The sequence below is a fragment of the Mauremys mutica genome, chromosome 10 (assembly GCF_020497125.1).
Source record: "Mauremys mutica isolate MM-2020 ecotype Southern chromosome 10, ASM2049712v1, whole genome shotgun sequence".
Lineage (NCBI taxonomy): Eukaryota > Metazoa > Chordata > Testudines > Geoemydidae > Mauremys > Mauremys mutica.
In genome coordinates, this window is record NC_059081.1 from 12,915,621 (window position 1) to 12,933,090 (window position 17,470).

At 43.0% G+C, this 17,470-nt stretch overlaps 2 protein-coding genes across 10 annotated transcripts in view; one reads left to right on the forward strand and one right to left on the reverse strand.

Moving 5' to 3' along the window:
• The window catches only part of LOC123378359 (TGF-beta receptor type-2-like), a 148,159-nt gene extending 139,530 nt beyond the window's left edge, over window positions 1-8,629 (forward strand). For 4 of the 6 annotated variants that reach the window (XM_045032018.1, XM_045032022.1, XM_045032021.1 and 1 more), the window contains 4 exons: window positions 674-1,488; window positions 2,262-2,403; window positions 4,772-4,899; window positions 8,340-8,629. In XM_045032018.1, coding sequence (XP_044887953.1) covers window positions 674-1,488; window positions 2,262-2,403; window positions 4,772-4,899; window positions 8,340-8,552 — 1,298 coding nt within the window. In that variant the 3' untranslated portion in view covers window positions 8,553-8,629. Of the gene's footprint in view, window positions 1-673; window positions 1,489-2,261; window positions 2,404-4,771; window positions 4,900-7,794 lie in introns of all 6 variants that reach the window. The other 2 variants (XM_045032020.1, XM_045032019.1) reach the window with 2 other exon arrangements.
• Window positions 8,630-12,289: 3,660 nt separating this feature from the next.
• Window positions 12,290-17,470, reverse strand: part of OSBPL11 (oxysterol binding protein like 11) — a 73,061-nt gene continuing 67,880 nt past the window's right edge. For all 4 annotated transcript variants that reach the window (XM_045032012.1, XM_045032011.1, XM_045032014.1 and 1 more), the window contains exons 12-13: window positions 16,859-17,012; window positions 12,290-13,977 (exon numbers count right to left, since the gene is read on the reverse strand). In XM_045032012.1, coding sequence (XP_044887947.1) covers window positions 13,900-13,977; window positions 16,859-17,012 — 232 coding nt within the window. In that variant the 3' untranslated portion in view covers window positions 12,290-13,899. The remainder of the gene's footprint in view (window positions 13,978-16,858; window positions 17,013-17,470) is intronic.

A 17,470-nucleotide genomic window follows, 5' to 3' on the forward strand; every position in this document is an offset into this window, starting at 1 on the left:
TTCCTCGGGCTACCACTGGCTTGCTGGCTGACTTTGTCACTTCACCTCCCTGTACCTCAGTTTCCCTAGCTGGGGATAACAATACTCACCTCCTTTGTAAAGTGCTTTGAGGTCTACTGATGAAAAGTGCTATATAAGAACTCAACATTATCATCATCTTGCAAGAAACCGCTACCATTTGAGCTACAACAGCATAGGTACTGGAACTAGGGGTGCTGCTGCACCCGCTGGCTTGATGTGGTTTCCATTATATACAGGGTTTACAGCTTGGTTCAATGGCTCTCAGCACCTCCACAATACACATTGTTCCAGCACCCCTGTAAGACAGAATTTGCAAGCTTACAAGACCTCAGGCTGACAGTTGAGCAGTTCTGATTCCATCCAGTAGAGGGCAGTGGGGCACATACGCTCACTAAGGTAGTGCGCTAAAATACTAATTTTTGGAACCCTCACCATGTTGCACAAGCTAAATGTAAAGCCTAAAACTAGCTGACAGTGTCACTTTAATAACCAGAGACAGGAGAATTCTTACCCTCAGAGTTACGGGCAGTGCGTGTTATGTCCTTGGCAATACTTAGTTAACTACCTCCCATTTTTCTCCCCAGGCACTACCAAAACTAGGCGTTGCAGGTATTTTATAGCAGCACATTCTTATTCATTTTCCTTTCTACAGGATACTCCATGCTGCAGAGCAAAGAGGTCATTCCTGTAGCAGCAATAAGCCTACTCCCCCCTCTGCTCGTGGCTGTCATGATAACGGTGATATTTTACCTCTGCCGCACCCAGAAGCAGAAAAAGAGAGCCAAGGACTGGGGCCAGAAGCACACACAGCACCAGGCTTTGCCCGAGCCAGGAAAAGCTGATGAGGACGATGAGAAATTATCTGTGATGACAGACGACAATCACTCCGGCATGAGCTTCACCTGCACCAACAGCATCAACCATAACACCGAGCTGCTGCCCATTGAGCTGGATGAGATAGTGGGGAAAGGCCAGTTTGCTGAGGTCTGGAGGGCCAAGCTGAACCACACCACTTCGGGGCAATACGAGACAGTAGCTGTTAAGATTTTCCCGTGCGAGGAATATTCCTCATGGAAAAATGAAAGCCAGATCTTTACAGATGCCAGCCTCAAGCATGAGAGCGTCCTTCAATTCCTTACAGCAGAGGACAGGGGGTCTGGGCCCCGGAAGGAATACTGGCTCATCACTGCCTACCATAGAAGGGGCAACCTGAAGGACTATCTGTCCCGACACATTCTGAGCTGGATAGACTTACAAAAAATGGCCGGCTCCCTGGTGAACGGCGTGGCCCACCTGCACAGCGACTACACTGCCTGTGGCAGGCCAAAGATCCCAGTCGCTCACCGGGATATCAAAAGCACCAACATCCTGGTGAAGAGCGAGTGGGAGTGCGTGATTTGTGATTTTGGCATTGCTCTAAAGCTAGACCCTTCCTTAACAGCAGACGACTTTGCTAACAGCGGGCAGGTGAGTGAAGCCAAAGCTGGGTTATTGACTTGACTTTACAGAAATTCTTGGCGTCACTTAACAATACATCCCAAGTATGCCGTAAGCTGAAAACCACATGCTGCCAAATGCAAGAAAACCACATGCTGCCAAATGCAGGCCATGGTGGAGATGAGAAAGGGTCTGTGGGGAGAGGAGGAAGTCTGAGAACTTCATGAATTTGCCCACATGCCACTTGGATTTAAAGCTGAAATCTAACTAGAGTTGACCATCTGACAAATGTGCTCAGTATTGGACTGAGATATGCTTAGGCACACCTGCAAACCATGATGCTATCTTTAAAATTGCACACAAACCCAGTACAGTCATTGATCTATTTCAGGCCCAAGGAGGGAGTTTAGACGTTTCAGCGCATAGTAATGTTTAATGCTGATGATACAGCAAATAAACTATCTACTGTAGCTTTTCTAAAAGAGCTAGTGCAGGAGTGAGACTCAGATACTATGGCGATGGGGCCCACCTGCACACTCATTAGGCAGACAGTGCCTGGTCATTGAACTCCCTGTGGCTGCTCATAATGAAGATGAACAGGAGGAAGGGAGGATGGGAAACCATCTTACATATTCCTAGTGCTTGGCAGTTGGTGTTAGTTTGCTCCTGAGCAAGAACAATCAGGCTATGAAGATATTTCAGTGTCTTCCACCTACTCACCTCAGTTGTAAAGTGGCAGGTCCTTACCATGCTGCAGCTGCTTGCAGATATATTTGCTCATCTCTGTTGTTTTTTTTGGCTAGGTTGGCACTGCCAGGTACATGGCTCCTGAGGTTCTAGAGTCTAGAGTGAATCTGGAAGACCTGGAGTCCTTCAAACAAATGGACGTCTACTCCATGGCCTTGGTTTTATGGGAATTGGCCTCCAGGTGTGAGGTTGTAGGAGGTAGGAAAACTGCAACATAGTCCCATGTATTCCCTTCTTTCTAGAACCAAAGGCCATGCTAGCTAGCCCCTGCATTTTTGTAAATTAACCACCCTTAGACAACAGTTTTCATGCTCTCTTCCCACCAAGCAACAATCAGTCCATTACATCTTCCACTGATACAGTCCTGCGGCTCATCTCACATACAGCTTGGTCTTGGATGCTCAACAGCTCCTGAGGGGTGCCGAGCACCAATGGAAGTTAGATTCTCCAGCACCTGGTAGGATCAGGCATGCAATCTGCTAAGCATTCCCTGCTTGCTACATGCCTGCTGCAGAATGGTCTTCAGGCGTAGGTTCTCAGAAGCCATGATGGTGTGCAGGATAAACAAATACAGATGGAGAAAAGAACAGGATCTCCACGATAGTTCCTCATTTTTGGAGGCTGTTGTCCATGGTGATGGAATACTACAAAGGGGAGGGAATATGAACAAGAGAAAAAAGTGGGTCTAAAAAGAGCTCATGGGTGAATCCTAGCCCCACTGAAATCAATGGGAGTTTCCCTAATTGACTTCAGTGGAGCCAGGATTTTATCCCACACCTCCAAGCAGGCCCATAGCCAGCCAAGTAAACACACCTGCATGCACAGAGTGGAGCCCTGCAGGGGCACATTCCTGGTGCTCCTCCCAGTTTCTAAAAATGCCATGATTTAGACTAGAGACTGGTGAGATCCTAGGGGCTCTCACCCACCAAAAATTCAAAGCACCCAGTGAAGACGTACTCATTTCAGAAGGCAGATTATAGGCATGTGAGTGCACACAGTAAGCTAGCGTGGGAATTAACTAGCTCACCATAGGCAAGTTATATTCTATTAAAATAATCAACAAACATGTATCAAAGCCATCAGGCCCTGACTATACACATTTCCCATCAGCCAGGCACCTAAAAACCAAAGCAGGCTCCCCGTCCCTTTAGACAATACTATGAAGTTCATCTACCTCCCATCCACAAGCAGTTCACGAGCTCTGGCATCCTACCCAGTCATGTCCCCTAACATTTCAATCAGTGTCTATTTCATTGCAATGTCCTGGTACTAATCTTTCTGTGCAACAATTTACTATGATTCCTAAGTTTTCTCCTCTTCCTTCTCTGCCTGTCCCTTTCCTTCAGGCTTTCAGCTTTCTCCCGTTTTCCTTATGATAAACTCTCCCCCGCCCCCGCCCCGGCCTCCATCCAAATCTCCCCATTTGCCTCAGCCCTCTCTCCACGCCATCCATCCCCCCCACCTTCCTGCATTCTCTGAGCTCTCCTGGCCTCCTTTTATGTCCCCACAATTCACTCCAGTCCCCTTTCCCATGCCCTGCCCTGCCCCCAGGGAGATGGAATGGTTCCTGGAACAGAGGAGACTCACAGATTGAAAGAGATGGGATGGGGGAAAGCAATGGAGATCCTACCCTCCTCTTTCAGGAGCTCTGCTCTCAGCAATCCCCACACAAACCAAGGGGGGAGCAAGAATTGCCCTTCTTTGCCATGAAAGCTGCCCGAGAGCCCTCCCCTCTGCTACACCAGAGAGCGACAGAGGAAAAGGTTCACAAGGCTCATCACATACAAGGAAAGATGCGCCTGACTTGCAATTGCTGTGGCATCTAGAAACTTCACACCGTTCACCTTTTTAACTTGATACACACTGATATAAAAGCACCTCGAAAATCTGAAAATTAAAGGCTGGAGAGAGTCACTGTATCTTAGACCCTTCCTGACAAAAGCTTAGTTGGGGAGAAGAATTTTGCACTATATCCTGAAGGGCGAGTCTCTCAGCTCCCCCATGCCACAAGGGAGCTATTTCCACAGCTCTGGGGTCTACATCGGGAACACTTCCCAGTCTCCTGCTCTCAAGAGGGCACGTGTCCAGTCTGCGAGTGGGTCTCAGATCCCAAAGTCACTTTCTAAAAACATTTGCCGCACCTATGATGAAATAGTGCCGTCAAAAGGAGGCCAAAAGCAAAAAATCCTTTCCAACAAAAAGATTCTGAGATGTTTAAAAAATTTTTTTTATTAAGAATCAGTGTTCCCTCCCCCTGCCTTTTCATTTGCAACTCCATTGATGTCGTGTACAGCGGGGGCCACCCTCATGTTTTTGCCCATTTAAATTCAGTAGGGGAAGGAGTCATTTTAACTTAGTGATGAGCCTGAACCAAAAACCTGCTCCCTAACACTCCTGACCTTTGAGGACATTAAGCTCTGAATCCAAACTTCGAGGCTCTAGACCCATCTACAAAAATCATACTCTTTCTAGTTCCATGCCATGGATAGCAGCCAGATGAGCAAACACACGCGTACCACCAAACCACGAAAGACATCCCGTAATGCTGCTTTGATTTATCACCTAGAGGTAAAAAGTTACGAGCTACCTTTTGGGTCGAAAGTCCAGGAGCAACCCTGTGTGGATACCATGAGAGACATTGTGCTGCATGGCAGAGGGCGCCCAGAGATACCTTGCAACTGGCTAGTGCATCAGGTAAATAGTAAATCAAAGAAAAGACTATAGCAACCTAAGTCATCTATTCATTGCCTTGACTTGCAATGGACATGATCATCCTTGAATGACAGTATCAATACATCTATGATCCAAATTACCTGAATCACAAAGACACTGGAGGAAGGGGTTTTTTTTCCATAATTGCCTAAGTGATTTAGGAGCTCCTAAATCATGTAAGCACTTTTGAAAAAATCCCACCCCTATTCTGCAACTTAGCTCATTTGAGGGATAGACTCAATGTTAGGAGCCAAAACCTGTAGCTTAGAGCAAGTCACCTGTATACACAGTGCAATTGCTCCCTTAATTCACAGGGTATTGGTTTCTGTTTCCTAAATGGAGGCCCTCTAAACTCGCAAAGAGTTTTCAAGATGGCCACACACACAACACTTGCAGAATAAAATCTGAGCCCTGCATTTGCTACATTTTGCATGAGCATCTCGGTAACAAAACACTATTTGTATAAACGCTCGTAGGACTCGAAAGAACCAGGCTGTAAACAGTGTCAAAATGAATGTGATTTCTAGCTGGAAGAAAGTTTGCGAGCACATTTTTGGCAATGTTCACTCAGCTGTTACAACTTGCATTTGAAGGCAGTTATTGGCCCTCAAATCTCACAACTATGTTCTTTAAAGTTTTGAACATAGGCTTCAGATCTGCACCCTATCCGCTTTTAGGTAAAATTTGGAACTGCAGATAAAATATGCACCTACTTGAGGCTATGCCAAGCTAGATTTCAAAGGCCAAGCTCTACCTCGACTGATTTTTATTAAGCTGAAAAAGTGTTTCTGATCATGATCCTTATCTTCCCCTGGCACATTAGAGTTAGTCCTCCTAAAATGCAGTGTGACACAGCCATCTGCTGGGAGGAAAATAGAACATGTGTTTATTCATTCTACAACTAGTTCCCACCCCACTACCACCAAAGGTCCTTACTACTTAGAGGTACATTATCCGTTTGATGCTGAGAGACTGGCACAAGTTACTCATTTTAATGGGAGTTACACACAACCCTCCCACGAAGAAAAAATGACAGCAGGCTCTAAGTTCAATGCACTGCTCAAAATGCCAGATCCATTTGTCCTGACCGTTTTAGGCTGAGATTGTCAAAGGCACCTATGTGGGTTAGTCACCCAGATCTGGTGCCTAACTCCCTTAGACTGTTGGAAAGTCCAACTTTAACCTAAAGCTGTTAAAACAACCAGAGACACATTTACTACTCTATATTGTAAATATGGCATGACTCAAATGTAAAATCAGGTTGAATTAAAAAAAAAAAATCTAGTTGTGCCATTAGAAAAGCAAGATGAAACCTTTTTCAACTTGCTTTTTGTCATCTTAACCTAGAAGTCATTTGTTTTAAAGGATCTAATTTATTTCTAAACTAACTTTTTTAAAAAGCAAACATGTTTACTGCTGGGTAAAATAAGATATTATTCGGGAGAGTGGTAGACAATCTACTGCTTAATCAATAAAACTAGGACAGATGGCAAAGCTGTGTTCTATCTGTGGAAACTTTATTAAAAGATTAGGTTGAAATTTGTTAAGTGAATCTAAATCTTTTCAATAAGGCAAATACATGAATTATTTTAGAAGGTACTGAAATGTAGTCTCTATCACTTTAAGTAGACAACTCTGTTCTCTCTAACTTTTGTCATCCTAATGTATCTAGCATGTTTTTTAATCGGAAGAGAGACTTATCTGAGATTTGTGTGAGGGGTTAGAAAAGGGTGTCAAGAGAGTATTGGAGAAATACTTCAAGATATAATATTTAACTTTAGCATTAGGATCCTGGAGGTTTTTCAGTGATATTTTAATTGTGAATGCACAGAATACACAAATCCACTGAAAAATATGAACATGTTTTATTTAGAAGAATTTCTCTTCCCAATAGTGTCTGTTGCAAATTTGACATGATGATGTAAAATGCAGTAGCACAAATTAGGATTGTGGGGTGAAAGGAAGGTCAGACAACTTCTGTGCAGTTGTTAGCTCACAGAAAAAAACCATCTGACAGACAACTGCCATTTTATTTCTACACTTGACAGTTTTGGTCTCTCTTTAAAGCCTACAGGATAAAAAGTAATTGGCTGTACAGAGCGTTGGCTATTATAATGGAAAGACTAATGTGCTAGAGAGTGCACTGACAAGCCTGGGTGAAGCTATTTCCTTTGGTGGTCAGTAAACAAACCTTTCATAGAATCATAGACTATCAGGGTTGGAAGGGACCTCAGGAGGTCATCTAGTCCAACCCCCTGCTCAAAGCAGGACTAATCCCCAGACAGATTTTTACCTCAGTTCCCTAAGTGGCCCCCTCAGGGACTAAACTCACAACCCTGGGTTTAGCAGACCAATGTTCAAGCCACTGACCTATCCCTCTCCTACTCCAAAAAATAAAGAGTTCTCAGGAGATTTCTTTGGAACTCTGAAGAGATATATATATTTAATATGGAAATATACCTATCACATAGAGCTGGAAAGGACTGTGAAGGTCATTGAGTCCAGTCCCCTGCCATCACAGCAGGACCAAGTACCTTCCCTGACAGCTTTTGCCCCAAATCCCTAAATGGCCCTCTCAAGGATTGAGCTCATAACCCTGGGTTTAGCAGGCCACTGCTCAAACCACTGAGCTATTCCCCCACCCCGAAGTGACTTCGCCAGGTGCACTCAACAGGCCAGTGGTAGAGCTGGGAATGGACCCTAGGTGCCAGTAAAGTGTGCTATCCACCAGGCCACAGTCTTTCATTTGTGTATCACTATGGTTCTTTGGCATGATTTCCTGGGGGGAGAAAGCAGCAGTACAGCACACCAGACTGTAAAAAGGGAAAGTTTTGGGAAGATGAACTGTTCCAGTAAAGTCATTTCTTTTCTGCACAGAGAGGCATCGTGCTCCAGGGGATGCGGCACAGGGATGGGTGTCAGGAGACCTGGGTTCTATCTGAGCTCTGCAGTCGACCTGCTGTATGACTTTGGGCAAGTCACTTCACCTCTCTGAGCCTATTCTGCTATCCACCTTTTGAAGGCTCCAACCCCCCTAGACAAAGCAGATGAAAGAGGACTAAGGGAGTTGAGCACCTAACTCCCTAAGCTCCTTTAAAAATCTCCCCCTTAGGTTATAAACTTTGCATCAGTTTTGCTAGGAGTCTAGATAATGCCTAGCACAGTGAGAGGCCCCATCTCAGCTGGGGGCTCTACGTGTTCTTGTAAAACAAATATTAAGTAATAATTAGAATGGCAGCAGTTATAACCCAGTAGTATCCATGATACCGCTGTTTCCCGTGTACTTAGAATGGGAAATAATCGCAGTAACATTGAGACAATTCATCCCCAAAAGCACTGTAATCCTAGGCCTTCAAAATGCTGATTTCCCATGCCTCTCTCTCCTGACCCTCCAAACCTAATCCCAGATCATCTCGTTTCAGGGAATGCACTTTCTGTGCGACACCATCACAGAGTGTTGGGACCATGACCCCGAGGCTCGCCTTACAGCCCACTGTGTGGCAGAGCGGTTCAATCTGATGGCACAAATGGACTGTGATGACATCCTCAACAACAATACAGACAATGAAGGCAGCAAAACAGCCCATCGAAGTGGGGAACATCAAGCCAGTGACGGGAATAGAAATACCCAGTGACAGGAAGAAATGAAAGCCTCGTATCAAAAAGAAACAAGGAAATTAAAGACAAGCACGTGGCTCTAAAAAAATAAATTTAAAAAAAACCCCTCAATTCATTTTCCTAAAATGAACTAAGAGCTAGTTTATAACTTATTTATCAGACCTTTCATCCCGTAAGTACAAAGCAAAGGGGGAGGGATAGCTCAGTGGTTTGAGCATTGGCCTGCTAAACCCAGGGCTGTGAGTTCAATCTTGAGGGGACCATTTAGGAAACTGGGGCAAAAAACTGTCTGGGGATTGGTCCTGCTTTGAACAGGGGGTTGGACTAGATGACCTCCTGAGGGCCCTTCCAACCCTGATATTCTATGATTCAAAGTGCCCTGGGATCAATACTTTGGTTAAAGTGCCACATTGTATAGAAATTGATTATTTTGTACTTAAGTGTACAATGTTAACACATTTTCTTTAGTATTTTAAAATGAATGTTTAACCTTTATTAATAAGACCTGGATTCCACCTCTATCCCTTTCAGTTTAGTTCTTTTCATGTTCATTCTTGCACCACTGAGCCTTACCCCTAATTTTCTAGCCTATAAACCTCAGATGTTAGACAGGAGCTTATTAAAACAGGCATTGTCTCTGATTAACCATTCAGAGATCAGCCAGCCCTTTTTATAGTGCAATGAGACACCTGAAATTAGATTAGCAAAAGCCTGACTAGCTTTAACACCAAACACTTTTTTCCTCAATGTATAATGCCTGGGAATGCTTGACTTTTCCAGCTGTGTTTTAAGAGTACAAAATTATTTGGCTAAAAAAAGAACATGACCAATTCAGAGGATGTGGTTCCACTCTAAACCGCACTTATGCAGAATGTCAGCTAAGTATTAATTTCAAGTCCCATGTCTCCTGACTCCCAGCTATCTTCTAAATCAAACTAATGAGGATATATTGTAACAGCACATGCGCTTTAACAGTGATATTGGCAAGATGACAGGGAAGGTCTAGTTCACCACATAGATCGTTTCCCTCTCCACCTTCTGTGATCTAAGGGTCAAGTGGCAAATGACATGAAGGTTAGGTAGGGCCTGGACCTTCCTTTCCAATTACAGCAGTTGGGCTCCTCCCCTCTACTGGAAAGGCTCTTAGCTGAATGGCAGAAGATAAGGTAAGTCACGCCCCACTTCCAGCCTCTTCACATTGACCCAAACCCTGCTCCACTCCCTCACACACTCCCATGCCCAGCTAGGACGGAAAGGCAATGAGAAGAGTGTGGCTCTGCTCAGCAAGAAAGCCTACAAGCTCCTGCACAATAAAGTCATCTCCACAATGGCAGTGTATGTGGTAGCATTCGGAGGGGCACGTTGCCCGTAAGTCTGCAACTGCATGGATCTACCGTACAGGTAAGGGGAAGGGTGGGAGAGCGCAGCACAATGGCTGTGCAGGATTTTGCAATTTTTGATATTGGGAGGGATTCAGTATAAAGACTCCTGACTCTGGATTTGCAGTGGATTGCTTCACTGGAGTGTGACCCAATTTAAAACTGCTCCTCCTCCTAGATCCTCCCAGCTTTGTTTCCATCTCTCTCTCAGGTTGTTACATAGGGCAAAGGAGAGAGGCTGCATGAGTATAGATGTGGGTGTTACAGAAGCATCAATTCTAGGGAATGTTTTTTTATTGAAAAGCTTTGCTAGGTATTCTGGTGGGCACCTATTTTAAACCTCCATCTCATAGCCCCTGGCCAGGAACTGTGTTTCAATCCTCTCCCCTGACTGCTCTCTACCTCCTCCTGCTGCTTGGGACTTGGGGTTTTTTCCAAGCGGCTCTCTGCACTTGGAACAGCTTCTCTTCTCCCATTTACCAGGAGCATCCTCCCTTTCCCCCAGCCAACCCCTCACCTCACTTCTTTCAGCCACTAATCACAACCCACTTCCTCTCTTACCACCGATTATACACAGAGAGCAAGACAGCCATCTACAGCATACGCATAGGAAAGAAAAGGTGAAACTGCCACTCCCACATCTGCAGGTGGCTAACGTGATTTCTGCACTAAGTTTTAAAGCACCAAGTCTGAAATTGACACTATGCTGAAGAAACAGTGCAACTCACAGAATAAGTATAAACTTAAGATGCTTCCAAAAGCATCCTGAATGCTCTCTCACAAGGGGAGCTGTATCCACCAAAGTGTGGGGGGAAGGAGAACATTGTAAGCAAGAGTAAAGCCTACTTATCGTATCCCAGGGTTGAAGTCCAATTCCTTTGTAAAGGGAGTATACGTAGTCTGTGGGTGATATTGTAAAGAGCACGTTGAGGGGAGGGGGAGAATTTTGCCTGAAAACAGGAACTCTGCTATTTTTATGCCACTTTGTTTTCAAGAAAACAAACAGGAAAAAAAGAAGTGAAACCAAAGTTTTCAAGCTTCGGTGCCTGAAGTCAGGCATCTGAGTAAAGTGGAATGCTCAGCACCCGGCGCTTTCACTGAGTTAATGAGTTGTGGGCACTCGGCACCTCTGAAAACAAGGTCACTTATTTAAGCGCTCAAATTCATATTTAGGCACAGAAGCAGCTTAGGAAAAGTTTTTATCAATAATCACACAAAGTATGGTTTCCATATATCTGCACTTGCTTAGGGGGCATCTATTCTCCTTGGCCAATTATCTAGCAAGTTTGTACTTCTGATCAGTAAGTACCTTTAAAGATTACCATCCCACTGATATTTCACTGGCTACTTAAGAAAGTTGTGACTGTCACTTTCTATTTAGTCCCGATTTTCCAGGAATAGCTGAAACTAAACATTTGTGTTTAGTTATATTGCTGTGTCTGCTTTCAGATTGAAAATGGTTGTTTCTATTGAGTTTGTCCAAATGTTTCACTGAAATACTTCTAACGGTCCAGGAAAGAAACACTGACACATGAAAAATAGTATGTAGACACCTGATTCGTCACCTTCAATGTCAATGGGAATTTTGCCATTGACTTAAACAAGTGCAAGATCGAGCCCCACCAGAAAGAGGAAGGAAGGAACATAGGCCCAAATCTTGCATTGTGCAGGGCCCCAACAGGGCTCAAATAGCTGGGGACAATACAGTTGGGTAAAGGATAAAGTTTCAGCATTCACTTTGATTTCTGTGCTTCTGTGGATTTAACAAACAGACCCTTGCACACAATTAACATATTAAGCCTGTTATTAATAGGCTCTCTCTATATTCCTTTAAGATGGATTCATAGATGGAGCAGTAAAGGTATACACTGACAATAAGCACAGCCTGTCAATTGAAAATCCTAAGTGAATCGTTAAAAAAATCATTAATACCAACAGATATTCTGTTTTCTTTACATCTTGGCTAGTATAAAGTGTTCATTTTTATAATAATGATTAGTCAAAATTATAGCAAGATTGCCTTTAAAATAAATTGAGATTTATTTTTCAAACATAAGGGCACTACAGGGAACTAAGCCAGTAGTTTCAGTTTTTAATGTTACTCCTGCTCTGAATTTAAGACACGCTAAACAATTTATTTAAAAAATTGTAAGGAAAAATAGAGGGTATTCTATACAAAGTTAGAAGCATATAGTTTACACAGGGCCTAAACTGCACACCCTTCTTGAGAAGAAAGTTACTCTTACAGGTACTGGTGGTCAGATACTACAGCTTGGGGAGGCCGTGGAAATATGGATAGAGACATGAAAAAATGATGTACGTACAATATTCATCCTAATCACCTGGACTCTGGGAAAACAGACAAAACAAGCTAATCATTTTTTAGTTTTATTTCCCCCCCCCATTTTTCCTCACACATGGACTATGAGTTATATTCAGACCTCAGTGCATTTCACAGCAAAATGTACAAGGGAATCAAAGTAGCTGTGCATAAACCCCAATTTTTTTTTCTTTTTTGCACAATTTACAGTTTTTTGTTGAATGTTAAACATGGTTATTGAAATTCTCTTTGATGCCTTCTTACATTCTTATGCCTTCAATGGAAAACATCTTACCAGATCACACAGTTATGAGTTCTCACTATGATGGAACAGGTCAAGCCATTTACAACGGCTGGTGAGTGGCAGATAATGTTATATACACTGATTGGAAGACTACATCAGAAGAAAAAACAGAGTAAGGCACCACTCTTGGAAAATTAAGGTAGCTTGTAGTAACAATAATGAAAGACAATCAGTACTATTCTTAATTGCCAGCAATTCTTAGACTTCAATAAAATACTTAACACTATAAAAAATGAAGGATGTTTGTACCTGAATACAGTTTCCTGATATCTGATTGTATGTATATTAAAACAAAGTCTCCAGCAAAATAAGCCTTTTCATGTACTATGAAAAAACTAAACCACAGTCCATATGTTCAATGGTCACATTTAACTGCTTTGTTTTTTTGTTCTGAACAAATATACAAAGGAGAAAAATCAAACCAATCCAATGGACAGCATGTAACACTGGCACTTCACCTTCAAGATGATCACATGCACGGAGATGAAGAAATTAATACAACAGTTGTTTTATGGTTGCTGTTCAGTTTGAAAGCCTTAGTCCTTGGGGGAAAAAAGGCTTAACTTCCTTACATTTGCAATGTGAATAAATCTTAAACAGTCACTCAGAAAGTGAGATTTAATAAAATTAGGAGCTGAAAAAAGTGTTCTGAATTATTCTTCCAATTCAATTCTTTCAAGTATACTAAAATGTTTCAGAGGAAAAATGTCTCCATGGTTACAATTCCAATCAATTTTATAAATCCTTAAAAAAAAGGTAGTCTCTACTTAGCTTCCATATCCCACCGATGCATGCACACATTCTTTCTGAAGGAAAAAAGTCTTGTCAAATCCAGATGATTCTTAACACTGATTCCAGGTGCAACTTCTGAAACCTCCTCCAGTTTTCTGTCAGGAGATTAATCACTGGGTATACAAGCAGCAAACACTTTTTTTTGTTTACATGGGTACTGAGTATTTCACAATTATTAAACAGAGCTCAGTGCACAGATTCTCAAAAAAGGCTCACGTCACTCCAAAGTTAAAGCCATTGAGGCAACAACATTTCATCTGACTGCTGCTGTTCAGGAAGTCAAATGGTTTATATCTTAGGCAGCTTGCAGCAGGACCTGCTTAAAAGAACACATTCCATAATTCAGATAAAATCTTTTGGTTCATACAAAAACAAGTTGGTGAACATACCTGGCAAGGTGGGCTCTACACCTTTGATTATGTGTAACCTTTAAAGTGCCCTAGTATTTTATTCCTTTACGCTCATCTGAATTTGTGCAATTATAAAAACAGGAGACACAGTGTTATTTACTGTGTTTTGAGAGTGATAGAGATTAGATAAACAGAGGAACTCATCCTGAAGAGTCTTATCTAGTTAGTGTCCATTTGCTGAGTCTGTATGGTGGGGACTGTTTTCCAAAGGGGGTTATAATACACCCAGCCATCTCCCTGCAATTCAAATGGAAAAAAGAAAAAAGTTACACAGAATAATTATAGAAGAATTCACATAGAAAAGTATTTTGTGATGCCAGGCGTTGGACTGACAGCACTGGAAACTAGAGGTACACAGCTTATGTATACACAGATATCAGCAGTGCAAGCATCCCAATAGTCTCCTGCCAACATGTCTTAACTTTGCTCTGGAGAGACCATCTCTAGGGATGAGGATATCTAAGGGCTTGTCCACACTCAGACAAAGTGTGTGCCAAGCTAGGATGTAAATCTACAGTGCACTAGTCTGCCACACACTAAGTCACAGTGTGAGCCCTACTATCATACACCAGAAGGTCTGTAGTGCACCTTGACATCTGGCTGTTTTAAACAGAATATGCCGAAGTGCTCTACGGAACTGTCAGGGTGTGACAGCAGTGTCCACGCAGCCAGTTAGCACACAGAAAGTTAACACGCTGCAGATTTACAGACCTTGGCTTGTCACACAGTAACTGACCACGTAGAAAAGCCCTAAGAAATCATGTTCATTCCAGTAAAGTAATGTGTTTCTGCTGGGACTAACAACAATGGCAGTCAGCACTAACTGATGTAGATATGATGATGGAACTCTGGCACGCTGTGGTCTGGATTGAGACCAGCAACTTATTTTGCAAAGGCTAAGCAAACAGCCATCAGAGAGAAATGGCTTGTGCTCACAAGCAATTTGGGCTACATTTGAACTGATGATCTACAGATTAAATGGTTCTGGATATTATTTACCCTTCTCTGAGCCACCCAGTATCTCAAATTCTGCTTTCAAATAAAAATCTGAAAACAACAGTGTTTTGGTTTTTTTTAAACCACACAACCCACATTTCTCCTGTCAACAGTCACTCAGGGATGCAATTAGAACAAACTACTTGATTAAAAAACATTCTTAGTCTGAAATATTTAGTTCGTGTGTTCACAAGTTAATTCAAGGTAGCAGTTACCTTGGGCTCCAGCTAAGAGTCTTTTTAACTGTGCTGTGGACATTCAGGCTCGGGGCTCTGGGACTTTCCTACCTTGCAGGGTCTAAGAGATTAGGCTGCAGCCTGAATGTCTACATCACAATTAAACAGCCCCTTAGCCTGAGTCAGCTGTGTAGACATATCCTGGGAGAAAAGGAATACTCTGTAGTGGTCCATTTGATTTAGCTTTAGAATACCCTGCAGTTTGTGGTTCAGAACCATATCTAGTTCTAAGTATTTTAAAACCTTCTGCTGAATTAGAGATTTTTTTTGCTTTTCATATTTTCCTGTACTATTGCATTTGTGACCACACAAATTTGTCACAATATGGATCTGAATCACCACCGCATAGCTGACATACATACCTCTATTCCCCCCACAAAGGAGAACCAGGCTACCTACCTCAGCAGCTACTGGTTTCCACATAGGAAGGAAAATCTGCTCTAAGGTTGTCACACCAGAACTTCCTAGTCTTTTGGGGCCCGTTTTACAGATAACAAGGATAACAGCTTGATCGTGCTCCAACCATGGAATGGACAAGCTGCATTAAAACCTGAAATCTACATTCATGAAAACAAGCTGATGAAGAGCTGAGGTAGAGGGACTATTCTGACATTTCTTACTGGTAAGTCACACTGATGTTTTTGTTTTATATACACACACACACCATGCAATCAGCTCTTATAGCTTCCCTTGTGTTTTGCTCAGGTATTCATTGGCTTCCGTCCACTTTTAAACCACATCACAGCTTCCAGGTGTCTCAGCTGAACGTTGTTTACTTTCGAAGAAAGTTAAGCCACATAAAGAAACACTTGCAGTTGTGGGATCACAATTGCAAAACCAGGGTGCGCTGTGAGCTGGCAGATGATGTTCTCCTGCATGCTAGGGGGTTGGGTGCTCTTAAACCAGCCGGCTGCTTTACAAGGCAATAATCCAGATTCCCCAACAGAAGAACTCTGAAGCGAAAGGCCAAGTACTTTACCCTGACAGGAGACTCAGGCTGAACAGCAACTGGCACTAGGGTTGATATTGCGGATATAAGTTCTTATACCAGCTAGCAAAATGAGAAAAGTGTGTGTATCTATATATCCCACATTAAGAATGACAGAGAACCAACAGGCAGAGAAAGGAAGAGGGAGCTCCCCTCAGGGCACTAAAGAGATTTTTCAAGTTAGATGCGTAATAACGAAGTTCTTGGGACCTCCTGAGATGGTTAGAGGTAATAAATACCCCATTCAAGTCGTCTGATTTCTTAAACCACTTGGTAAGTTAGTAGAGAAGACTACTATTTTTCTAGTGCTGGTTGCGCTGGGTGAAAAATACATTAGTGCTCTGGAAACAGAGTCACTGTATATTTTTAAGTATCAGAGGGGTAGCCATGTTAGTCTGGATCTGTAAAAGCAGCAAAGAGTCTTGTGGCACCTTATAGACTAACAGATGTTTTGGAGCATGAGCTTTCACCCACGAAAGCTCATGCTGCAAAACGTCTGTTAGTCTATAAGGTGCCACAAGACTCTTTGCTACGTTTGTATATTTTTATGCCTTTATATAAACAGATCAAAAGCTGCTGTTTCCATTTTTATTATTTATGGGCAAGGAGCTAGGTGCTTAACACTTGCATTTCATGCACAAAAGTTCTTTACCAACAACCATTTAGCTTTAGAGTCACCCAGTGTGGAATGGAAGAATCATAACATAGCAATAGCCTTGTATAGGAATGCATTGCCTGATATGTCATTACATGTATTATATGATCCAAGGCCCTATGCCATGCTGTCATCAGCATTCCCTAGCATGTCCTCTATAGGCTCACGACCTGTACGTTAATATACATGCTCATATGTGCATTTACAATACATACATTTTACTCACACACAGTAGTTACTTACTTCTTTAACAAAGTATTTTGTGCTCCACGGTGCCTCTCTTTCAGCACGAAGTCTCTCTTCATTTCTCTGCCGTTCCTCAAGGGCTCGCTTATGCTCTGTTGCTTTATCGATGTCTCCATCCTTCAGAGACTCTGTTACATGTTGCCACAGTCGCCTATAAATCAGAAGTAAGGCTACGATTTAGTCATGGGTATTTTTAGTGAAAGTCATGGACAGGTCATGGACAATAAACAAAAAGTCATGGCCCATGACCTGTCCATGATGTATACTATAAACATCTGTGACTAAATCTTGGGGGGGGGGGGGCACTGCTGCCGGGGGAGGGGGAGGTGGGGAAGAGGGTAGGGACAGCAGCAGCACCAGTTGCCAGGGGTCGTCGGAGCAGTGGCTGGTTGCGGGGTTGCCCAAGAGGCTGGCTGCAGTCCCAGGGGCCACCTGAGCAGCTGGCCCCAGAGCCAGCTCATTGGGTGGCCCCAGGATCAGCCACACTGGCCGCTGCAGAAGTCCCGGAGGTCATGGAAAGTCATGGAATCTGTGACTTCTTTGACCTCCGTGACAGAGAGAGCCCTAATCAGAAGCTTTAATTGATTTCACATTTTTCGGCAGCTTCCT